Source organism: Betta splendens, chromosome 9 (assembly GCF_900634795.4).
Source record: "Betta splendens chromosome 9, fBetSpl5.4, whole genome shotgun sequence".
In the NCBI taxonomy this organism is placed as follows: Eukaryota; Metazoa; Chordata; class Actinopteri; order Anabantiformes; family Osphronemidae; genus Betta; species Betta splendens.
Window position 1 is genome coordinate 28,805,397 of NC_040889.2, and position 24,092 is coordinate 28,829,488.

Genomic DNA, 24,092 nt, shown 5'->3' on the forward strand with positions numbered 1-24,092 from the left:
AGCTTTACGTGAAACACCAGAAAAGTGTCAGAGTCGATAGAGGCTGGACTCGCATCACCTTCATCTGCATAAACAGGCCTAAATCTGGGCTGGAGACGTCTGCAAAACGTCACTATCGAGGCAAATTTCATTTCCACACCAATGCAGTAAAACATGACTTTATTTGACGACTTGTGGCTCAAATTCTAATTCAGCGCTGCTCACCCTCAGAGATCACCTGAAATGACAAGATTAGTAAGTGGACGTAGTGGGCTTTAATCTTAATTAAGTGAAAAGGCGAAACACAGGCCTTTATCCCCAATAGAACCAACTTCACACACTACACTTAACCTTAGTGCCAAATCGTGATGGACTTCCAAAGTTAAAATGAATCCTCACGCTAGAACAGCGCATTTATAAAGACTGCAGCAGGTCTGGTGATGAAGCCTGAGGCCTGGTCCGGGAGCTGGGAGCTAACGGTAACTTCCCAAGCCCTGCGTTGTTCTCCTGCCTCACGCAGCCGTGATGGGACTCGGCCACGAGGGTTGGCATCGTCCTGGTAGCAGTTCCCACCTGGGATGAAGAGCAGGCTGGCAGCGAGAGGCCCGGGACCCGGGACCCAGGGGCCCGGGACCGAGGCTGGAGACCTCGTCCCCTTTACTCACTCCATTTAAAAGGCTCACGGCCTTTTGATCTGGTTCTATTTGGTTACTGATACGACAAGCTTAACTGTAATGATCCACGCCAGAAAGAAAACTTCTTTAGTTACTGTAAATGTGCCTTATTCGTAGAGAAACTCAAACTACACATCGAGGGAAAACACTTTATTTTCAACGTCAGTCCAGCTGATCAGTTGAGGTCTTGCACAGTCCTGATGTCCCTGATCTGAAATGACAATTATAATCAATGACATTTAACCAAATTTAGAGCACAGGCCCTTCAGCCTGAAGTGTGTCACGTCCTGGCACCTTTAACAGTCATTAATATTGGGTTGATTCAGCCTAAACCTGAAAAACATGTCACCTTTTAACAGAGAGCAAGCTGAAACAAAAGGACCTACCACGGCTCAACGCTGCCAGTTTCCCTGTCTGGAAGCAAGTATGGATAAAAAGCACTGTCACTGCTGAGCTCATAGCAGAGCAGAGGAGGTTTGCAGCTTTGTGTAAAACTGGTCCAGGGCGGGTACATGGGAAACCAGGACCAGGCAGGGGGCAGGTTGCTGGGACCATAAGGCCAATACTGGGGCTGGTAGCTGACCGGCTCAGGCAGGTAGCCGGGTATCAGGGGCCAGTGAGGCTGGACCAGACTGGGGGACTGATGCTGGTACCATGGAGGAAGCGGCTGGTCAGGAACGTGGAGCAAGTTGCTGGGTGGGGAAGGCTGCGGAGTGTCAGATGGCAGCTGAGCTACAGGCCCAGATTCCTGGGGCAGTTGGGTGGACGAGGCGGGTTGCTGGGTGGTAGAGGGTGGCAGAGGTGCCTGGGGCGGGTTGCTGGGAGGGGCAGGTGAAGACTGGGGGGTAGATGGGGCAGGATGAGGAAGAAACCAGGGATAGTGATGAGGATTTAGGAGGTAAATGGGAGACTGGTACCACGGATGGGGCAGGTTATCTGGTGGCTGGGCCTGAGGAAGGTTGTTGGACGGGCCAGGTTCCTGAGTGGCAGGGGTCGACTGGGGGGTTGGGGCAGACGGTGGCTGGGGGGTTGGTTGCTGGGGGGCAGGGGGCTGCGGCTTGAACGGGTTATTGAGTAACTGATGCCTTTGCTGGTGCCACGGATGGAACAGTTTGCTGTGTGACTGAGGCAGAGGACGCAGAGCTTGGGCCGGGTTTGAGGGCCGCGTGGGGGGCAGGGTGGGGGGCAGGGTGGTAGGGGCCGGCTGGGGCCAGTTACCAGGCTGCTGCTGGGACCAGGGATGAAGCACTGTGCTTGGCCGCTGTGGCAGAGGATTGGGCCCCTGGGGCCTGGGAGGAGGCAGAGGCTTCGATGGGAAGCGTGATGCCAGATACTGGGGGCGTTTCTGGTACCAGCTTTCGGGCAGTCTGCGGGGGGGGGCGTTGTTGGGTGGCAGAGCCTGAACACCAGCAGCTTGGGGCTGTTGGTCGGGCTGCTGGGGTTGAGGAGCAGGCGTGGGCTGGTTGCTGGGTGAGTAGCCAGGAACCTGGGGAAGGTCACCAGGCTCACTGGACTGGAACACGGGGACGGGCTCCTGGGGAACGGGGAAGGGCCAGTAGTTAGGCCGCTGGGGTTTGGACTGAAAGCAAGGCGCCTGCGGATGGAAATGCCCAGAGGTCGCCTGGGGAGAGCGTTGGGAGCCTTGGACCTGGGGCCAAGGCCAAGAGTTGGACCTGGGAGGGTAAAACGCCACGTGAGGCTGAGACTGGTCGCCTGAAACATGCTGAAGATTACTTGCATCAAATCCGTCCCAAAAGCCACGAAAGGAAGCTGAAAACAAAAGACAAACAAATTGTGTAATATATAAACAACAGGAACAATGCAGGACCTTAGGACTTGAGTCTTGGTCTTACATGCAACACTTGCTTGAAGAAATCCAACAAAGAGCAGCCATAGCAACATCTCACTGGAAAGAAAAGTGATTATACAACTACTTAATACACAAATAAAAATAAAATGTATAAGACCAGTAAGTACCATGAAGTAAAGCCCATGGTCTGCAGTTTCCCTTCAGTGGAATGAGAACTCCCTCTGCTACTGACCAGGTCTAGGTTTTAACAACCAATCAGAGGCCTCGTTTACTGACAGCCTGATTGACATTGACGTCCACCAGCTGTTTTTCATAACGTTGGTCACCGGTTTTTGCTCTTTTCTGCTGGTGACGCTCAGTGCAACACTAAGGATTCGATGCCATCTAGTGGCCCAGAGACAAACACACTTCCACGTGATAGAGTGAAGAAAACAGACTAAACATGACGTTCCCACAGATGCAGAGCGAAGAACTTGGCTTGAACAGAAGTTCAACCAAAGAGCAAACGAACCGTTTTTACAACTGGGGTTAAACACTAAACTAGAACCTGGAAACAAAGCCTCGTTTTCGTACCGGACACTGCCGCCTGTCGGTAGGAGGCGGCATTACATCAGTACTGACAATTAAAATACTGTGGAAGGGAAAACTGTATTCTTATTGACTAAGTACAAGTGATGTGTTTAGACTTTGTTCTAGACGTTTGTGGTGTTTTACATAAAGAGTTGCCTTTTCATCCAGTGTCTGCACGTTAAATACATTGATGCACGATGGGACATGAAGTCAAAGTAAAACCCGTAGTCATGGACCTTAGTGCGAGACGTCCCTGTCAGAACCCAAAGGAACCAGCTACCGTCCACTGATCAGCTGAATCCATCACCCACGTGCCGAGTTGTAAGGACCGAAAAACAAAGGAATTCACAAAAACGTTTCTCTTCTGCTTAGACTCACATTTAGTCCGTTTACGTGGAGCTTAATTAGGAAGGTTCCTCACCACGTCCCCTGAGAACTGAACTGAACTGAAGGAGGGTTTAAGCGCAGGCGTGGAGCCACTTTTCAAACACAATTCTAGTTGTTGTCTCAACGTACGTGATCGGACGGTTGAGCTGAGGAGACTCGTTAATGAGGTTTTGGCTACGTTGTATTAGTCTTTAAGACGTGCGTGGAACAGTCCAGTGGGCGGAGCCGCTAATTAAGAGGCTCCAACCGGAGCAGCGACACGTTTTGGTTTAGTTGACTGCGGGGTAATTCACGTGTAATCCGCTCGATGAACCAGCTGGAGGCGGTCGTGCACCAGAAGCCTCAGAACGGTACCGTCACATAGAAATGCCTGGTTCTGAGCAGCTCCTGTTAAATCAGCTGATCTCACCTTAGATTTCCATCCATCAGAGACAGAACAGCAGCTTTAGGCTGAGACGAATGAATAAGGCTGAGTGAGGACTGGTCACAGTCCATTTCATTATACTACGCACTGGCCCAAAATTTAAAAAAACAATTCTTTCGTTTTCGTTTTTTAATATTGACGCTGATGGTTTATATTATTTGAAGTCGTAGCGCTGCAGGATCCCAATTGCAGGTTTATAACAATGAACCGTTACTGGTATGTGAAGTATGCGTAGTGTAACTGGTCCCACCCAGAGTTAGATAATCCAGTCTGGGACCACGCTGTGACCTCAGGCTGACGCGCAGCTCCGGCCCAACCCATCCTGATGCACCGCCGCTGTCTGCAGCCCTGCACACGCACACACACGCACACACACACGCAGGTTCCCACGCGCCAAGGACGAGCAGCCCACCAGCCGGAGTCAGTCCACCGGGCCTGGGGCGAATCCACAACCGAACCACCGCCGAGCCTGCGTCAAGGTGAGTGACTGTGGATGTCGGTCGAGGAGGAGGCGTCGGAGTCGGTGTCGGTGCGGGAGGAGACAAACGGAGGAAAAGGAGAAAGGAGCCGAAAATGATGCCTGTGTCGGTCGTAACAAGAGGAAGCCACCTTCGGCTCCAGAACCTCCATTACATCTTTAAACATCCTTTCGTCGTCACGCGCCCCGCCTTTGTATTTATCGCACAGCTGACGCTTGTTTATATGGCGTCGTTTTGTGTTTTAGCGCGGTGCCACAAAGCGAAGGGGCGCGAATGCCCCTTTATTGTGTAATCCCAATTAAAAGGACGTGGACTGGGGCTTAAAATGCTGGATTGGACCGGGACCAGCGGGATTTATTCGATGACGAGAGGCCGAACTGGTTTCACTGGGCCACGCCAGCGGCCTGCAGTGCTCCGTTATTACCCTATCGATTCCATATTGCTACAAACAACAGCGGTTCAGCAAGTGTCAAGTTGGAGGCGACCAGATTTTAACTTCCGCCAGCAGTTTACAAAATAAAGCTTCACTGCACAAACTGATCAGATTCAAGCCAACAGGACTGCGTGAAAGTTCGGTCCACATGTGGAAACACTGCTTATGTATTTCCATATTGTCGAAAATGATTTTTCTTAAGTAGTATCGTGGAGTAATTGGATTCGTTTAAATACGGATCACGTGACATGCTGAAGTAAAAACATAAACTAGATCGGTAGGTAGCACAAATATCCTACAGATGAAGTTCTATGTATGCTCAGATGGGAAACTTTAGGCTGAGTTTGTTGTCCTGCTTCAGACACTGTTGGCTATGACCTTCTAGACTTTTATTTTGAATTCCGTATGTCCCTACTTCCTGTTTATACGTTTAAATTGTTTTGTTTGTCTCTTGATGTGCTTCACATGTAACATGGTGGTGATGCAGATTGGTCCAGTGACCTAAACAATAGTAATAGGATTAGATCATGTTTACTGCATTAACCTGGAAGTTGGATTAAATATAAGCATTCAAAGCATCATCACAGTTCTGGCGTGACCTTCCTCTTCAGACGTCAGTGTGTCAGAGGCACGTTTTTCTAATCAGCAGCTTGAGTCTAATGGAAGTAAGTCTGGATAATCTCAGGACGAACGCAGGGAGCGTGTTCAGCACCATTATCCTTTTACTGCGTTCCCTCTGTGGCTTCCACTGTCCAACACTTCATTAGTGTTCCCACTCGTACTCCAGTGGTTGGTCGCAGGAAAAGTAGCGAGTCCACGCAGTGTTTGTGCAGATTTTTAAAATGTTTCAGTCACATGTGATTTGGTGTCAGGTGACATGTCTGCTCTGACAGCTCTGAGCCATGAGCCTCCTGATCTTGGCCCGTGTCTGTTGTTATGTAACTGTGTGTGTGTGTGTGTGTGTGTGTGTGTGTGTGTGTGTGTGTGTGTGTGTGTGTGTGTGTGTGCGTGTGTGTGTGCGTGTGTGTGTGCGTGTGTGCGTGTGTGCGTGTGTGCGTGCGTGCGTGCGTGCGTGCGTGCGTGCGTGTTTGTTGCAGTGCAACTTGAACTCACTGGTTGCACTGGAGAACCTTTCAGAGGTGCCCACGTTCTGAAGGCCTTGTTTAATCTACGTTCACCCTCTGAGCTCATTCAAACTCAATCGAACAAACCTGCAACATTGTAGTTTTGAACTCGAAGCTGAAACCATCCTGTTCCCACTGAATCCATTAATGTGTTAAATATCTTCGTTCTTGCCGTTTATAAAAGCTTTTAACCGTGTCCAACAAATTGCTTAGAGACTGAGGGGGTTTGTTTTAATGCTGTGCAAAGCAGAGAACCAGCCGCCGAGGCCCAGGTCATCGCATCACAGCCCCGTAGTCTCAAGGTCCGGAGCTGATCCAGAAGGTCCTCAGCAGTGGATCCTTTGGTTCCTGTGGGTTACGTGTGCTTAGTAGAACACAGCAGCTAATGCGTGCTCTCTGTCAGGGCATGACTGGAACATGAAGTAATTCACTCGTAGCCGTTGATCTTAACTATTATTACAGCTGGCTCTGCAGATGAGCCTTTCATAAATATTACGCGTTGTATATTTGTTATTGAATCGCTTTTACTGTTTTTTTTAGTTACAAATCGCACACATTCACTAAGCGGAGCCTTCACGTCTGCTACTGTTGGTTCTGCCTGTTTTGTTGTTTATTGTACTGAGTTTAATTTGTGGTTCTGACAGCGTTTGGCCTTTTTGAGCTCACTCACACTCGGCGTTTGTAGCTTGTTAACGTGGTTCTGCTCCCGTCATGACGCTGCACTGATCGAAGGCTCCCAGAGCTTTTGTGCGTGTTCCTCACTGAAACACATGATCGTTTCCCCTGTATTTAGTGAAGGATCGCACACGGAGCTGTGGGGACACTCAATAGTCAATATGCTGGGGACATTTCCACTGTGTGGAACTGAACAGCTGTTTCAGACATACGTGATGTCCGGTAGCTCAGCTGCTAAATCTGTAAAAGAGGGAGACGCTGACTTAGTTCAAGAGACATTCAAACATTAATGTAAATGACAACTAAATATTAACCACTCAGACTTGGCTCCATCAGTGGTGCTGACTGTTTGAACCGTAGCAGTCGTGGCAGAAACGATGAGCGTTGGGAACTTTTAAACCTTTGAACCTGAGTGGAGGTTCATTTCAGTTTTATTTATTATATTTATTCACACGAATGACCACACACGACCTGCAGGTTTCTCTGTTGCTAATATGAGCATCACATGCATGTTTTCTGCGTGGACCTGGAGGAGGCCTGTTCTCCCAGTGCGATGGTTTTCCTGCAGACAGGATGACTGGGCCTTTGCTGGGCACCTAATTGTGGCTCCCCATGTTAAAAGCACCATGGGATCGGGAGGCGGTTCTGACTAAACCCTCTGCAGTGTGTAGAGTGATGGAGGGAGATGATGAGAGCGGCACAAGTGGGTAAAAGCAAAGACGCAACACACTGCAGAGCGCAGGCTGGATGGGAGAGAGGCAGGAAAGGAGGGGAACGGGGATTAAATGGGGCCGGAGGGGGATGGGAGAGAAATGCATGATGGATCCAAGGAAGGAGAGGGAGAGCTGCTTGGATCAGAACCAGGGAAAGAGGAGACGAGCAAGAAGTAGCGCGTCAGCACCGCATGAGTAAGATAAGGAGGAAGGAGAGCTGCAGCTGCAACGTAAAGACAAAACGCCATGAACACTGTTGTGAGGCGTTCATGGACACAACAAATTGTAGATAATTTGTGTTTTCATGGCTTGAAAGTTGAACTATGTAATTAGAGAATGATTACGTGATCCCACGGTGCAGAAAAGCAGTAAAGTTTTGGAAATCTGTGCTGTCGGTCTATTTACTGGGAGTTACTTACATGTTCCTGCTGTGAAAATGGCCTGAAGTCTAATTTTATGGCATATTTCTATTGACGAATGTTTTAACCCTGACCATAAACATCCAAGAAAAGAAAAACCTTAACAATCATATTGCAATAAACTTGGTACTTTAATGTGCTGTCATTCAAATCCACCTCTCTGGTCCCTGCTGTGACGCCACGTTTGCAGCTTTTCCATTTAAATGAGTTCAGCTGCTGCCACCGGTCACTGAATCCCGTGTGCCTGTGGTGGCAGCGCTAAGCTAAGCTAAGCTAAGCTAAGCTAAGCTAAGAGGGAAGCTGGCATCAAGGTCATGGGCTCAACATTAGCTCCCTGAGAAGACGCCGCTGCTCCCAGGGATTAACGAGGTGATTAGCTTGTTCTGCGTCTAATTGACCTTGAGCTTAACCTATTTTAGGTGGACTTTATGATGCTATTTAGAAGTGGAGGTGTGATGATTATCTGCCTTTTTGGTTCTGGAAAAAAGGAACTTAATCCTTTTTATTTGGTGGCAAAATCACTCTGATGATGATGACGTGCTGGGTTGCATATTCTGTACAGGCCTCCAATAGGTGGAACCACAGTCATAAAACTGAATACCACTCAAATATAATCACCAAGTCAAACGAGTTTGTACCAATGGTTTAAAATCGGTCCGACTGTGGGAAATCTTCCACCCAGATCACAAGCCTCGATCGATAATGACGATGAGTTGCTTTTTATTTGTGTGAGTTTCTACCAAGCAGCTTCCTGCTCTGATAAGAATTGACGGTTCAACAAACTGGGATGAGCTGAGCTGCAGGGTGAGATAAATGGAATATGCTGAAAAAGGCGTCGATTGAGATCCAGCATTCCCGCTATTGAACAAACAAAAGCCCTTTCATTAGTTGCACACACACTCGCAGCACTAAGCCGTCAAATCAGCGGCGAGGCAGCAGCACACACAGCTGAGACAAAGAGGACGAGCAGCGGTGACTGAGCTGTTTGTTTGAGCTCCACTGAAATCAGGAAACGGCAAAGAATCTTAGGATTCATAACGGCTTCATGACGTGAGATAAACGAATCCATTGGGTTTGTGTGAGGCACGCGTCGACCTGACCCAATCTGTTGGAATCTTAGGTTGGCAGAAGGTCAAAGGTCAGAGGGTTTAGTGTTGGCTGTCAGGGCTCCACAGGTAGGTTTCCATATTCAACAGTTCAGCCACATTCAGCAAGTTCAGTAGTAAACGCAGTATTTAGACAAACATTAACAAGAAGTTGTGTGATATGCTTGCGTTTGACTCTGGTGTATTCTATCTCAGTGTGGTCGTGTTCTCTCTGCGTGGAGAGGGTGCGGCTTCACTCGGGCTTATTCCTGGAAGTCCAGCCCAGATGAGAGCGGAGCGAGGGGACATCCTCAGCTGTTCCGTTTCCTCAGACCTGCATGAGTCCCTGCTCAGTCTACAGCTATTTGTGTGTGTGTGTGTGTGTGTGTGTGTGTGTGTGTGTGTGCAGGCTGTCCTCCGGTTGCCACGGTTACCTGACTTTGTTATGTGATGCATTCATGGCCTCTGCTCTCGTTCTCGGCTCTGTGTTTCTGTTGCTGCACGGCTGCTCCTCATTGGCTGCTGCTGTAGCTGAGCCCTCTGATGTGGTGTGGGACTGAACCGTGATTGGCCGGGCTCAGCCCCTTTTGTTCTCGTTCACCCCCTTGTCTCTTCCCATCTGATCTGATCTGATCTTCTGTAATCTGGTAATAACACACAAGTCAGATGTGTTGTTGGCTCAGGGACCTGCAGCAGATATGCTGACTGCTCCACGTTGTTTGAGGAAGCTGCTTTTTTTGTTTCTTTTTTTAGATTCTGATATTTTTTCTAAACCTCTGCTGTTTGTGTCCATGTACATAAAGGCTCCATTAGCTGAGCTGTGTCCTCTCAGTACATGGTGGTCCCTCAGGCAGTGTCTGTTCAGTCCCATTCACTCTTTGTGTGTGTGCTGTTGAACACTTGAATAGTCAGGCAGCCAGAACCGGTCCTGTACCGGACCACCCTGAGTCCAGCATTTACACAGTGACTCACTGTGATTCTCTTAATATTGTACTACTTAAAGACCCAGTGCTCTTGATTCTAGTTCCTCCAAAGCGAGTGGAGCCATCAAGAGGTGTTGGTGTATTTGTGTTTCCCTCAGCTGTTCATCCGCTCTGTTCCATGAACTACAGCAAAGGAGATGAAGGAAAGCAGAGAAAGTTCAGCTGTTTTTATCCTAACGTGGACATTACACAATCAGAGCTGATGACCTGCAGCTAATCCCTTAAACGCCTTTCATTTGCCTTCTCTGGTGCACTCACCTCATCCACTGAGTCAGGTTCATTAAAGAGACGTGCACTGGTTCACCAACGTTAGTCTGGAGCTTTGGCTCCTAACGTCTGCTTTAATTGACTGTTTCCTTTCTGTCTCTCAGTTTGTCCCCGATTGTTCTGTGTCGTCAATCAAGGATAATTGTGTGTTGTGCTTTTGTAATTGTGTGAATTCTTTATTTGTGTTACATAACAGCAGCATCGCTGCTCTGAAGCGTGTTCTCACAATCAGCACAAGTACAAAAATGATGTTAAGTCGATAGTTAAGTTAACAAGTCAACACCACAAACGCTAAAAAGTCTGCGTCTGCCTCCTCGACTCCTGCAGCAGGGCATCGTGGGTAGTTATGAGTTGAAAAGGTTGCGCCCGTCTCTGAGTAGCTGAGTGTGAAGCCTCTCTGACGGCGAACGCCGCTGCTGAGTTTCAAAAGGTCACTTTCCATTCCTGCCTCGTCCGAACTCCAGAGGCTCCAACATCCTGTAAATCTGCGTCCTCCTCTTCCGACCGCCTACAAAGAATCATGGACAGAAATGGAAATTCAGATTATCTTTTAATCGTGCTGTTTTATCTGGCATTTGACTAAATCCATATTACAGGCTCCTGATTAGCACATATCTGCTTTTGGTTTAAACTCATGACTTTCTAATCCCGTTCATATTGTATCTTACCTAATGGAAGAAAATGAAGCTACTACAAGAGATGACTTTAAGCTGCAGTCTTGTCTTAGTGGATTTATGCTCCGGGACTCATTGCAGCACGGTGCTATCAAAGGTCTGTGACACGACAAACGGGCGGCTTCATCTGAGTGTGTCATTCAGGGAGTGACGTGTGAGGTCACAGCCTCGGTTCGAGTCGGCAGCTTCAGCGTTTCCACCTCGAGGGGCGCTGAGTCACTGCTGCTCGGCTCAGGCAGTAACAGGTCTGTACTTTACCCATGTTGAGTCTCCAGCGGTTAAAAGCTCAAGCACGGGATAAAAATACACTGGGTTGATACATGTCATTAGACGCAGTGACACAACGGGAATATTAATGACGGAGACTTTGTTTCTTCTGACACCTGAGCTACTTGAATCTGTTGGCTCCGCCTTTGCTTCCTGTGAGTCTCTGTGATCTCCATGGCCTCAGGCTGGCTCTGTATTGGCTGGTTTCCCTAACGTTTTCCTGTCGTGTTTTCCAGATGTACCACTCTGACCACGGTGTAGACTTCCTCCAGCTGCCTGGCTGCCCTCCAGCGCAGGGCCCAGCCTCCAGGGTGTGAACACGAGCCTCATCCTGCACCCACATCCCCGGGTCTCTGCCGCAGCGCCCGCCACCGCCTCCTCAACCATGGACAGCCCTCCTAAACTGTCTGGGGAGACGCTGATTGTGCATCACATCCCTCTGGTGCACTGTCAGGTGTCTGCAGGTCGGCAGGGGAGCTGCGGGGCCTCCCTGAAGAGGAGCAACCCGTTCAGCCCGCCGGAGAACCTGGGCCTGAGCCGCACCACCTCGCTCCCTGAGAGAGATGTGCTCCAGAGAGAGGCGCTGCTCTACAGCAGCCTGATCCAGACCTCCAGCGGCTCCTGGGCCTCCCACAATGGAGGGCGGGAGAGAAAGGGTGGTGGGAGAGGAGGCAGCACGGCGAGCGATGACTCGTCCTTCACCTCCAGCAACTCAGAGGAGCAGATGATGATCACAGCTCACACGTTGCCCAGAGCCAAACCCCGAAACAGGAATCCGCTGCGGCGTAATCCATTCCTGCTCAATGCTGAGGATGATGAGGAGGAAGAGGAGGAGGAGGATGGGGACAACCTCAGCGGTTACCTTGAGGATTCCTCCTTTCACCTCCACAGTGACACTAACTGTGCCCTGGACGACGGCACCGCCTCCTTCCACCTGCACGAGCTCGGCTTCGCCTCGGAGCCCTTTCTGCTGCACGGCTCAGCGGGGGGCGGCAGCCGCGAGTCGCTGAGGGGCATCGGCTTCTCCGACCTGGACTTTTTAGGACTGGAGCGACAGCGCCGCCACGGCAGCAGCTGCTCCAACATGTCCGTGGACTGGGGCGAGGACGAGGAGGAGGATCATCCCATGCGATGCGGGCGAAGCAGCAAGACGGGCTCCTCCTCGTCCAGCTCCTCCACCAACCACTGCTCCTGCTGCGCCCTCTCTCACAACCACCCCCAGCGCTTCCCCGAAGCCTTCTCGGAGCCCTTCTCCGAGTGCCACCAAGGCTACGGCAGCGACTCGTCCTGCAACAGCTCGGACGGGGTCCTCGTCAACTTCAGCGCCATTTACAACAAGATGAACAACGGCGTCGCCGAGAAGCCGCTGTCTGGGAGCACCAACCTCAACAGCTCCACCGACCACTCCTGCACCTCCTCCGTGTCCGAGGCGCCCGGGAACAGGACAGACTGTGGAACGGCCGGGGCCTTCTACCTGGACCTCCACTCCTCCCCGACGGAGCCCCCCCTCACGCAGCAGCAGCCCTCCTGCGTCGGCAGCGCCTTCCCTCGCGTCCGTGAGCCCCACCTGTCGTCCTCCTCCACCTGCTCCTGCTCCGTGGAGCACCAGGGAGCTCTTGACCTGGACGCCAACTGCAACTCCTACCACCCTCTGCATTCCGGCTCTTCTGGGGACCTCGCGTCCTGCCTGCAGAGCCAGGCCCGCCTCGTCGTCGCTACCCAAAACTACTACAAGCTGGTCACCTGCGACCTTTCGTCCCAGTCGTCTCCAAGTCCGGCAGGCTCGTCCGTCAACAGCTGCTCCGATGAGCACGGCAAGGGCAGCCCCACCCCGACTCAGCCCAGCGAGTACTTCCTGTTCAGGCAGCGAGCTGATGAGGAGGGCATTGAGGAGGAGGAGGAGGATGGAGAGGCGTCCAGGGTAAGAAACGATGTTTGACCCAGTGTTCCATGTAAAACATCCAAACGGTGCAGTGAAGGGAAATGGCCTGGTCTCAGTCTGGCACCGGCTCATTCTAGACCACAGCCACTGTCTGGGTTTATCTGCTATCATCATGGCCCAGGATTATTTCATGTGGGGTTGAAGGGTATTAATACGCGTCTGTAGCAGAGTCACTGGGTCGATCTGGCTTAAAAGCACTTTCAACAGAATATTTGACTGCTTTTTTGTCTCCTCCTTTTCCCTCATTCAGCGAGACGATGACGATGATGAGGATGAAGAGGAGGATGAGAGGAAGAGGAGTGAGCAGCAGGCACCTGGCGGTGGCGCTGAGGGTGCGGCGGCTCTGATCCAGGGCCAGGTGTACGTCAACCTCTCCCCTCCTGACGCCCGGGCAGTGGCTGAAGGCGGAGCCTCTTCAGGAACTCGTCCGCGCTCTCGCAGCTACGACCGCAACCTGGACAAGTCCCCGCCCCCTCGGCTCGGCTCTCTGGAGCGCATGTTGAGCTGCCCGGTCCGGCTCAGCGAGGGCGGCGCCGCCCCGGCTCCGCCCCCTCCTCCTCGAGTCACCTCCTTCGCGGAGATCGCCAGGAGTAAAAGACGAAACGGAGGCGCAGCCGGCGGGTCGCCCTCCACGAAAGCAGCCGCAGACCTGTGCTCCTCCACCCACTCCCACTCCTCCGTGGATTTCTCTCCGATCCCAGAGCAGCGCGTGGAGGCCGACTGCGAGAGTCCGCCCCCCGTCCCGTTCACCAGGTGTTACAGCCAAGGCAGCATGGAGCGACACCTGGAGGGGGCGAGGGAGCCGCGCGCCCATGCTGAAGGTACGTTGGCACTGGTGCCTAAGTCGACAACACAGCGCGTGACGAGCCTCCACATGTGTGACTTCAAGCCCCGTCCAGGTTTTAAAATGTCTATGCCGACGTGAGCAGAGTTGGGAACCGAGGGTTGAAGTGGGTCGAGTGTGTTCTGAATAACAATGACGGTGCAGAAAACCTCATTGTGTGTGCGCGCGCGTGTGCAAGTGTGTGCGCGCGCGTGTGCAAGTGTGTGCCCGTGCGTGTGCAAGTGTGTGTGAGCGTGCATGTGTGAGCGTGCGTGTGTGTGTGCGTGCGTGTGTGAGCATGCGTGTGAGTGTGCGCGTGCGTGTGTGTGTGCGTGTGTGTGTGTGCGCGCGCGCGTGTGCGAGCGTGTGCACGTGCGTGCGTGCGTGTGTGTGTGAAAGCATGCGTGTGCGTGTGCGTGTGTGTGTGTGGTGTGTGTGTGTGTGTGTGGTGTGTGTGCGCGTGTTTGTGGTTACATACATTGTTCCAACTCGACACAAACAAGGGCTGGTTGACATGTACCACGTCTTCAGAGGCAGTTTGCGTTCGCAGTCAGAACCAGGCAGAATACTGATCCAGTCCTGCCTTTAAGACACTTCATGCACAGGAGTCTAAGATGCTGGAACATGATGCTGCTTCCAGTTCATCAGTTCAAACAGTTACAAATGGTCAGAGTGGTGAAGGAGGTGAACGTGAACGAGCCCTCGATCAGGTGCAGCTGATGTTGTCTGTGTGTGTGTGTGTGTGTGGGGGGGGGGGTGTTAGACGCCAGCATCACCTTATAAAGCTGAGTCTCAGCTGCTGGACTGTGTGTCCTGCTAAGATAAACACACGCAGGCATCGGGTGCTTGGAATTCCAGGTCTGGACCTTCTGAGGGAGCCGCCCCCCGCTGAGAGGAAGAGCAGCCCAGGGTCCAGAGTCATATTAATGCTGGTTTTCATGGCTTGTGGAGTGTTGTAGGAAAGAAAGAGTTACGTTTACAGACATGATGAGCATTTGACTAATTGTAACATTGTGTTGATGGAATGATTAATTATGTCAAGAGAATTTTCAGTTAAAGTTCTGTGTTGTTTCATGAGTAATGTGTTTTTTTTAAACCTTTTTTGGGCTTTAAAACAGTGAAGCAGCTGTTGGACGGATATTTTTGCCAATGTGTCTTTTTCCATAGATAATATGATAGTGAGATAATATGAAGGTGAGAGTGGATGAAATTAGGTCATGCTTGTTTCAGATACAGAGAAGGTCTGTGATGATTTACGATCACACGAAGCCACTGCAACTTGGGAGTACGCACGTATGCATTATTCATGGGCCTTCACTTCAGTCAGCTGCGTTGTTCACCACAGCCTCTTAAAACGGAGCAGGCTCACGAACGAGACGCCGGGAGCTGAGGAGGAAAAGCTTGAGGAACGGTGGGATGCGAGGAGAGAACGCAGAGGACGACAGCGTTAGGAGGATGAGGAGGAGCAGGAGGATGAGGAGGAGAATGAGGAGGAGGAGAGTGAGGAGGGTGAGGAGAGTGAGTGAGGAGGAGGAGGAGGAGGAGGAGAGTGAGGAGGGTGAGGAGGATGAGGAGGGTGAGGATGAGGAGGGTGAGGAGGAGGATGACGGAGCAGATCGCAGACGCAGGGAGGGAGCGTTCCTCCCCCCTGCTGGGTGTGAGCTCCCCTCCCTCCTGCAGCAGCTCAACGCTGCCACCCAGAGGCGGTCGGCGGCGCTGGTCTGATGGCTCAGACGGCTCAGATGGCTCCGTGGGCCACGCTCACAAATAGGTTGCGCAACACGGCGCACGTCACGCTGACCCAAGTGTCGCGCACCGTTCTGGACCTGACGGCGCGTAAACAAAACAGAGCGAAGCCATAGCAGAGAAGAGAACGAGCCTGCCGTCGCTGGTGTGTCTCCAGGTGGTGTGCGTGTGTGTGTGCGTGTGCGTGTGCGCGTGCGCGCGTGTGTTTGCTTGTGTGTTTGCTTGTGTGTGCGTGTGTATGTGTGCGTGTGTGTGTGCGCGTGTGTGTTTGCGTGTGTGTGTGTGTGTTTTTGCATGTGTGTGTGTGTGTTTGCGCGTGTGTGTGTGTGTGTGTTTGCGTGTGTGTGTGTTTGCGTGTGTGTGTGTACTGCTGTCTGTCTGTCTGTGATAACGCGTGTTGAGCTTTGACTCATGACTGCGCAGTTTTCTCTGTGCTTGAGTTTCAGTTCATCACAAGCGTGATTGTGGGTTTGTGCTGTTGGTTGGAAGTTAAAAATGTAAAGAGCTTGATTCCTATTGTGCATTTGAGGATTCATTGCAGTCTGTCTGCTGGTCTGCAGGCGGCCTCTCCTCCGCTCACGGACGCCCAGCTGTGGTGCGCTACACCAAGGAGCAGCGCCCCACCACGCTCCCCATCCAGCCCTTCACCTTCCACCACCAGTTCGCCTCCAAACCCCCGCAGCCCAAGCCCCTGCTGCCGCTGCTCTCTGGACCCGCCTCTGGTATGCAGGCCCGCTCCAGCTCCAGCTCCAGCTCCAGCTCTGGTTCCGGTTCTGGAGGTCCGGTGGGAGCGGAGAGCGAGGCTGCGTCTGCCAGCCGGCTGCAGGGGCCGGTGGGGGCTTCAGCACCTCCTCCCGGCTCCGTTCGGCCTTCGCCGCTGGGGAGCTACTCCCCGGTCCGCCTGCAGGGGGCGCCCAGCTCTGGAACCTGCTCCACCTGCACGCCCAGCCCTCAGCCCCCCCACAGCCGCTCCTGCCCCCTCTCTGCCGGCCTCGGCCCGGCCCAAAGCCCAGCGGCAGGGAAGCAGAAGGAGGCCTCGCTGCCCCGCACTCCTCCTCCTCCTCCGTCCTTAGGGGCCAAGAGAGGCCTGGTTCCGCCCCTGTTGCCAGCTGTGCAGGGCCACTGCTTCCATCATGGAGCTCTGCCCAGTTTACCAGCTCTACACAGTGACGCGCTGAGCCCCACTGGGGCCCGGACACACAATGGTAGGTTCTCAAAGGTTTGGCTCATTTATGAGTCATTGGTTGGACTGTTGCGATGTTTAAAGGCTCAGTCAGCAGAGAATCCTGCCTACATCAGTTCAGCCCCACTCCAGTTCCTCTGTTCACCTTCTTCTGTTTTTTCCAACTTCAGGATTTCTTTCCTGCAGCTGTGATTCTCTGTTCACATTAACCTGAATTTAAATGGAGTTAGTTGCAACCAAGTTGAAGCCCCTGGTTGTGATGCAGATCTTCCGTCTGCCCAGGATGTGACCGCTCACTCTTCTCTTCTTCTCCTTCTTGTCTTTCACCCCTCCCTCCATGCATGTCCTCCTTCCACCCTCCACGTCCTCTGTCCATCCACTAACCTGACACCTCCCCCCACGCAGCGCATCACCTCTCCCCTCAGGCTCTCAAATGGAGGGAGTACCGGCGACGAAACCCGCTCGGGGTGGAGCGGGTGTGTGGGTCAGCGCCGCTGTCTGCCAGCCTGGAGCCCAGGAGGGGGGGGGGCCCGCGGGGGGCCAGGCGCAACGTCTTCGATTTCCCCTCCGCTCCCTCCAACCACACGGGCGGACGACCCAATGGTGCTGATTGCTGTGTTGTCGTGGTTGTGTAATGCAGAACTATTTCTAATTGAAGTGCTTTGAAGGGATTCTATTGTTTGAGGGGAGAGTCAGGGAGCGTTATTGCAGCAGGTTTCAGGACTTCTGGCTCTGTAGGCTGTGGTACAACGGCTGTGACTGACTCTGTGTGTGTGTGTGTGTGTGTGTGTGTGTGTGTGTGTGTGTGTGTGTGTGTGTGTGTGTGTGTGTGTGTGTGTGTGTGTTTTGCGCGTGTGTGTGTGTGTTTTTGCGCGTGTGTGTGTGTGTTTTTGTGTTTTTGTGTGTGTGTGTGTGTTTGTGTGTGTGTGTTTTTGCGCGTGTGTGTGTGTGTGTTTTTGCGTGTGTGTGTGTGTGTGTGTGTGTTTTTGCGCGTGTGTGTGTGTGTGTGTCTGTGTGTGTGTGTCTTTGTGTGTGTGTGTGTCTGTGTGTGTGTGTGTGTGTGTGTGTCTGTGTGTGTGTGTCTGTGTGTGTGCGTCTGTGTGTGTGTGTGTGTCTTTGTGTGTGTGTGTGTGTGCGTGTGCGTGTCTGTTTGTGTGTGTGTGTCTGTGTGTGCGTGTCTGTGTGTGTGTGTGTGTCTTTGTGTGTGTGTGTGTGTGTGTGTGTCTTTGTGTGTGTGTGTGTGTGTGTGTGTGTGTGTGTGTGTGTGTGTGTGTGTGTGTGTGTGTGTGTGTGTCTGTGTGTGTGTGTGTGTGTGTGTGTGCGCCAGCAGCTGGACCCTCGGCTAAGCTGCAGCAGAGCCACGACTTCCTGCCCGACTACTTCTCGCTGACAGAGAAGCCGCCGGAGGAGTTCTGCCTCTCCCCCGATGCCTCCACCTCGTCCTCCTGCTCGTCCTCACAGTCCCACATCTCCGTGGATCTCGCTCAGAAGAGAGGTGAGCTCATGTGTCATCAGTCAGACTCAATGTGTCACTGAGCTTTTCATTCACTGCTGTCTGTATTTTCAGGCACAATTCATAGTCTCTATTAAATAGATTTAATGCCACGTCAAAGATAAATATGTATGATTTTTATCATGTATTTATTTCTGTAATATGTAAAGTAGTTTCACAGTCGCATGACTTTAAGCAGAACTCAGCCTGTGTCTGCTCCGTGTTCTTGACTCATGAACCACTTTAATCTGTGCAGAATCGCCTCCACAAAAGCTGAAAGAATTTTAATAACAGGACGTAAGTGCAGGCGACATTGAATGCGAATCCAACATTACTGCGTAATGAGTGAAGTGGTTTTCAGTAGCATGGTGCTTGAATCTAGTGGCTCTCGTTGGAAAGTGGCTCCTCGACCATGAGAACAGGCCTGAAGCAGGTTGAAGCCAAGTCCAGATTCGTTTCGGGGTCATGAGGTTTGAACTCACTGCACCAGCGCCTGAAGCTTCTCTACTGAGCCTCAGTTTAAATCTGAATGACTCCCTCCTGCAAAAGAGGGCAAATGATGCAAAGGTCGCGTGTGGCTCTGAATGTGACTGACTCTGTTCCTCACGTTAACTTCAGGTCTGGTGAAAGCAGTCAACACGGCTGTGGATCTGATTGTGGCGCACTTCGGAACCAGCCGGGACCCAGATGTGAAGGTAGGAGACGAGCAGGAGAGCTGGAAGCTCCGTGAGGAGGATCAGAACCTAAAAGCCTTTAGCAGCTGTGCTTCACTGGTTTCACCGACAGATGGCGCCGTCACACGGCTCACGTTGCCTTTCTACTAGTGTTTATCTGATCAGAGCTCATAGGTCTGACTTTGATTGACACGATGAAGCTTGTTTCTCAGTTATAGCAGCAATGAAGCGGCAACACGTCTTATAGAAACATGTCGTGTGTCTTTTCCCTTGAAGGCCAAGCTGGGGAACAGCTGGGTGAGCCCCAACGTGGGCCACCTCATCCTGAAGTACCTGTGTCCGGCCCTGCATGAGGTGCTGCAGGACGGGCTGAAGGCCTACGTTCTGGACCTGATCATCGGTCAGCGGCGCTGCCGGCCCTGGAGCCTGGTGGAGGCGTCCACGCAGCTGGGTGAGAGCAGGAAACTAGGCGTGTGAGCGCGTGTGAGATCAGTGCCGGCGATAACGGTCTGCGTCTGTTCCTCCGTGTGGGCCCGGTTCTGTAGGCCCGTCCACACGTGTCCTCCACAGTTTGTTCAGCAAAGTGAGCCAGTTCTCGGAGCTCACCAGCCACAGCATGAGACTGAACGCCTTCATCCTGGGCCTGTTGAAGTAAGTCACAGGATTTTACCATCAGTGTTTCATAAAAGTCGAGCTCAGGACTCAGTGAAGGAAAACAAACTGTTAGATGGCGAGTGATGTGGTGTTTCTCTATGGAGCAGTGATGCTGCTACAGTTGATACATGTGCTTCACGCTTTCAGCCTGAAGTCTCTGGAGTTTTGGTTCAATCATCTCTACACACATGAAGGTAACGCAGCGTTTCCCAAACCTCCCTCACGTCTGCTTCTTCTCAAGCTCCTTCTGACTGTGTCTCTGTCTGTTCTCCAGACATTATAGCCTCTCACTACAGCCAGGGGGGGTTCCTCCCCCTGTCGCAGGGGCCCTGCCGGCCCCTGTTTGAGGAGCTGCTCCTCCTGCTGCAGCCTCTGTCGCTCCTCCCCTTCGACCTGGATCTTCTGTTCGAGCCGCATCTCCTCCAAAAAGGCCAGGAGCATCTGCGCCGCAAGGAGCAGCTGTGCTCTGCAGGCCACAGCCTCCACCAGTCCACCCGCTCCACCTTCCAGCTCATGAGAGGCTGGAGCGCCACCGTGAGCGAAATGGTCAGGGAAGAACGGGGGGGGGTCAGACGGGAGGGAACGTGGCCGAGGACGGAAGGAGTCGGGTCCCGAAAAGATGGAGCGGCAGGAAAACCGAGGGTGAGGAGCGAGAGCGTGTCTGTCAGACAGGAGGCGGTGGAAGCAGGGTTTGCTGATGTGTGGAGGGAAAGGGGCGCGAGCGGGCAAAGAGTGAAAGGCGTGGGGCAGGAGAGCCACGGAGAAGGCCAAGACCGACGAGGCGAGGACAGGAGCAGCCACAGAGAGAAGGACGCGGGGCGCCAGCGCCACCACAGGCAGGCGGGCTGGTGGTACCAGCTGATGCAGTCCTCACAGGTCTACATCGACCAGTCCACAGAGGGCTCCAAGTTCGTCAAGGCGGACAAGAGGAAGAAGTCCTCCGAGAGGCGCCACGGCCACGCCCCCCCCGCCAGGGAGGGCGTGGTGGAGGGGGCGGAGTCAGGCCACGAGGGCGGCGACCACACAAGCGCAGGGAGCAGCGGCAGCTCCGGACCCAGGGGACGGCCCTCCTGGATGGGGAGCCCCCCGGAGTCGGTTCTGAACCAGGACCAGGACCCGAAGCCTGCAGAGCCGCCCGGCACCGGCACCGGCACCGGGGCCCAGAGCCCCTCGCACGGCCAGAGTTTACGCTGGGGCCGGCTCTTCGGGTCCACCGTGGGCTCGTGTTCCAGAGCAGAGGGGGCGGAGCCGCGGGCGAAGGCAAAGGCGAAGGCTCCAAAGACCAGGTGAGTGAACGGATTCCAACAGGCTGCAGGTCTCACACGTCACCGCTTCAAGGCGCCGCTTTCTTCTCTTTCAGGCCCCCGTCGGACTGGCTCGGTCTGGATAGGTCCGTTCTCGATCTCGTGGGTCAGACCATTTTAGCAGGGAGCGGGAGGAAGGCGGAGCCTCAGGCCACGCCCCCACAACCCCAAAACACGGAGCCCAGACTGCCCCCATGGTAAGAACCGAGCGCGTCGTCTGCTTGGACCGGGCCTTCAGCTCTGCTCACTCTCTCTCCCTCTTCCCTCAGTCGGGTGCGGACGTTGTGCCATCACATCGCCACCGAACCCGGGCAGCTGAGCTTCAACAAGGGCGACGTCATGCAGGTCCTGAGCAAGGCCGACCCGGACTGGCTGCTGTGCTCGCTGGGCTCCACCCAGGGCCTGGTCCCCATCATCTACGTCACGCTGAGCAGCGCGGAGGACGTCCGGCGATCGGCCGGACCGAAGCTCTGAGCACAACATGATACTGACGAAGAGGAGGAGGAGGAAGAGACCTGGAGACGCGTCAAGAAGCCCGTGGTTCCTGCTGACGCGGAGGAGCAGCTCTGACCACAGATGATGAACAGGCACAAGGCCACAGCCGTGGAGGTGGAGGGCGCGCGTGCATGCATCCACCCACCTCCGCCTCCACCTCCACCCCCGCTGGGCCACATGTGACTGCTCCATTCACCTCACTGCTCTGTTCACCTGAGCCCCCTCGCACTCACCGCTTCACTGTATGTGAGTGGGTTGTGATCCAGCAGGTTACTGTAACGCGTGAGCAGCTCAATGGTTGAAGCCTTTGATTCCTCAGCAGCCGAACCCATGCACGGACTGACGGACACACTGACGGACAAACTGCCTTCTACTCCGGACTTTGCACACGGGCGCCGCCGCAGCGACAGCCGGACGTCGGCCTTGTTCAAGTGCACGTGAACTCCCACAAACATCGTCTCTTCCACAGTCCGTTTGCGTTCACTGCTTCAGGATCCCACTTGTACATGTGCATTCGATCGGCTGCTTTCTCCTGTAAATGCGTGATGTATTTATTTATTGACCAGTTCAGTCCCTGAGAGAAGCATCGGTTGCTGAATGCAGGGAAGAACGTCGCCACCGTGGAGATGATAAATATTATTAAAGTGGTGAAGGAAAAACACTTCGAGGATCTAATATTTGTGCAGTATATTTTGTATGCGCTTCGGCTGCAGTCCCCAGAGAAAGGGTGTGTGGTTCCAGGGAGACGGGGCTCTGAGGGCAGGTCAGGTCCCACGGCCGGCGCCCAACGTGGCCTCAGCTCTAGAACGAGCAGCGCCTGCGTGGATGAGGGGACCACACGTCCATTCAGTGAAGAAAAGCCTGCTGTAGATTTGGGAAATCTGGCGTAGGACTAATTTAAATGATTCTTTTTTTCTTTTGTGTTGCATTTTTGTACAGTTTTCGTTTTGAATGTATGATTATAACACAACATTTGAACAAAATGATCCATAACTGATTCTAACTAAATTGTAAATATACTTAACCTCGTCCCTCCACAGATCCGTACGTAGGAATGTCATTGAAGCGTTTATGTTGAGCATTTAGCCTCAGCGCTAACAACCTGCTAGCTCGAATCCCAGCCAGTAGTCGTTCACGTGGGACAAGCGGTCGGAGACGTGGAGGCTCAAGGTCCGAAGCGAATGCCGTTTGCTTTTGAATTGTTTGATGCAGTGAAATGTGGAGCTAAACGCTAACGTCGTAGGAGTGATGTGTCAGAGACGTCTGCTTTGTCCTCCTGCCTGTAAATACCTCCAGCAGCTCTGCTCCGCTCTCTGTCCGGCCTATATGACGTGTACGTATGACATTATGAAACTACTATGGATGTTAAACAACAAAGTGCTCTGTGATCACACACCTGAACGCCTCCTGTGTCTTTTGTCCTTTTTACATCGTTGGCTGCTGGTTCTGCAGCAGAGACCTCATCACATGAAACCAGTCTGCAGAGAAACGAAAGGTGAAAATAAAGGTTTGTAGTTTTGGAGGAAACGGCCGCTGGTTTTACAGAAGACAGTAAATCAGAGGAGGTTAGCTCCGTGGTATAACTCAGACATCAGCCTAAAGCAAAGGACTAGACAACTAGAAAGACAGTGGCGTTCCAACAAAATGAATGTAAACTGCATTGCATGGAAGGACAGTCTAATGAAATATAAAAAAGCACTTTGTGCTGCTAGAAAAACATATTATTCCTCCCTAATTGAGGAAAACAAAAACAACCCCAATCCCCTTAAATCTCAGCAGCAATGACTTTATGAACTACTTTACTAATAAAATTATCATCATTAGAAAAAACATTCAGCAGCGACTTCTTCCAAATGACAGAAAGCACTGTCTAGATCCATCAACTTTAAATTTATTAAATCCTCTGTCTTACCTAGACAGCTTCTCCCCCATAACTCATATGGAGTTAACCTCAATAATTAACTCTTCCAAGTCATCCACTTGTCTTTTAGATCCAATCCCAACCAGATTACTCAAAGAAGTTCTACCTTTAATCAGCCCATCCATATTAAATCAAATCAACCAATCTTTACAACTAGGCTATGTACCACAGGCTTTTAAGGTGGCTGTGGTCAAACCTCTATTGAAAAAACCAACCCTTGACCCTGGACTACTAACCATTTCAAATTTACCCTTTATTTCCAAGATTCTGGAAAAAATCGTGGCTAAACAATTATCTGACCACCTTAGTGGGAATAACCTGTATGAAGACTTTCAGTCAGGATTTAGAAAACATCATAGCACAGAAACAGCTCTGGTTAGAGTCACTAATGATCTTCTATTAGCTTCGGACAATGGTCTAGTTTCTGTCCTTGTCCTGTTAGATCTTAGTGCTGCATTTGATACAATTGATCATAACATTCTATTACAGACACTAGAACATAGAATTGGGATTAATGGAACAGCATTGGGATGGTTTAAATCCTATTTGTTGAACAGATTCCAGTTTGTTCATGTTAATGATAAATTCTCCACACGCACAAGGATTAGCTATGGAGTTCCACAGGGTTCTGTGCTAGGTCCAATTCTGTTTAGCCTATACATGTCTCCTCTAGGTGAGATTATTAGAAAGCATTCTATTAATTTTCATTTTTACGCAGATGATACTCAGCTATACATGTCCTTGGAACCAAATGAAACAGATCAACTAGTCAAAATTCAGGGTTGTTTAAAAGACATCAAATCCTGGATGTCCCAAAACTTCCTTCACCTAAACTCAGATAAAACCGAGACTATTGTTGGGCCTAAAAATCTGAGAGAGACACTATTGAGTCAGA

At 52.0% G+C, this 24,092-nt stretch overlaps 2 protein-coding genes across 7 annotated transcripts; one reads left to right on the top strand and one right to left on the bottom strand.

Annotated features, from left to right (window-relative positions):
* Positions 1-788: 788 nt before the first annotated feature.
* Positions 789-4,227, bottom strand: LOC114862057 (uncharacterized). 3 transcript variants are annotated; one of them, XM_041072265.1, is made up of 4 exons: positions 4,095-4,227; positions 2,507-2,559; positions 1,040-2,423; positions 789-864 (listed from the first exon to the last, which is right to left on the bottom strand). In XM_041072265.1, coding segments are annotated over exons 1-4 (1,509 nt in total). In that variant the 5' UTR covers positions 4,166-4,227; the 3' UTR covers positions 789-863. The 3 variants fall into 3 exon arrangements, with proteins under 3 accessions (XP_040928199.1, XP_029017775.1, XP_029017774.1); XM_029161942.3 differs by lacking the exon at positions 4,095-4,227 and adding an exon at positions 3,412-3,611; XM_029161941.3 differs by lacking the exon at positions 4,095-4,227 and adding an exon at positions 2,631-2,927.
* Positions 4,177-22,671, top strand: rusc2 (RUN and SH3 domain containing 2). Of its 4 annotated transcripts, none has more exons than XM_029161937.3 (13): positions 4,177-4,323; positions 11,200-12,884; positions 13,156-13,726; positions 16,035-16,679; positions 17,063-17,260; positions 17,985-18,152; positions 18,768-18,844; positions 19,100-19,274; positions 19,369-19,474; positions 19,625-19,671; positions 19,752-20,763; positions 20,838-20,978; positions 21,051-22,671. In XM_029161937.3, the coding sequence occupies exons 2-13, from the start codon at positions 11,349-11,351 to the stop codon at positions 21,253-21,255; spliced, it is 4,881 nt and encodes a 1,626-aa protein (XP_029017770.1). In that variant the 5' UTR covers positions 4,177-4,323; positions 11,200-11,348; the 3' UTR covers positions 21,256-22,671. The 4 variants fall into 4 exon arrangements, with proteins under 4 accessions (XP_029017770.1, XP_029017771.1, XP_029017772.1 ...); XM_029161938.3 differs by having other exon boundaries at positions 17,988-18,152; XM_029161939.3 differs by lacking the exon at positions 17,063-17,260.
* Positions 22,672-24,092: the final 1,421 nt, after the last annotated feature.

Bases quoted from the DNA above. Each gene is read 5' to 3' on its own strand.
- rusc2 (XM_029161937.3), top strand. From the start codon at position 11,349: ATGGACAGCCCTCCTAAACTGTCTGGGGAGACGCTGATTGTGCATCAC. The intron at 13,727-16,034 runs GTACGTTGGCAC...GCTGGTCTGCAG, and splicing joins GCCGCGCGCCCATGCTGAAG to GCGGCCTCTCCTCCGCTCAC. The intron at 19,672-19,751 runs GTAACGCAGCGT...TCTGTTCTCCAG, and splicing joins TCATCTCTACACACATGAAG to ACATTATAGCCTCTCACTAC.
- LOC114862057 (XM_041072265.1), bottom strand. From the start codon at position 4,165: ATGGGTTGGGCCGGAGCTGCGCGTCAGCCTGAGGTCACAGCGTGGTCC. The intron at 2,560-4,094 runs GTGGGACCAGTT...TTTTCTTTCCAG, and splicing joins ACTGGATTATCTAACTCTGG to TGAGATGTTGCTATGGCTGC. The intron at 2,424-2,506 runs GTAAGACCAAGA...TTTTGTTTTCAG, and splicing joins TCTTCAAGCAAGTGTTGCAT to CTTCCTTTCGTGGCTTTTGG.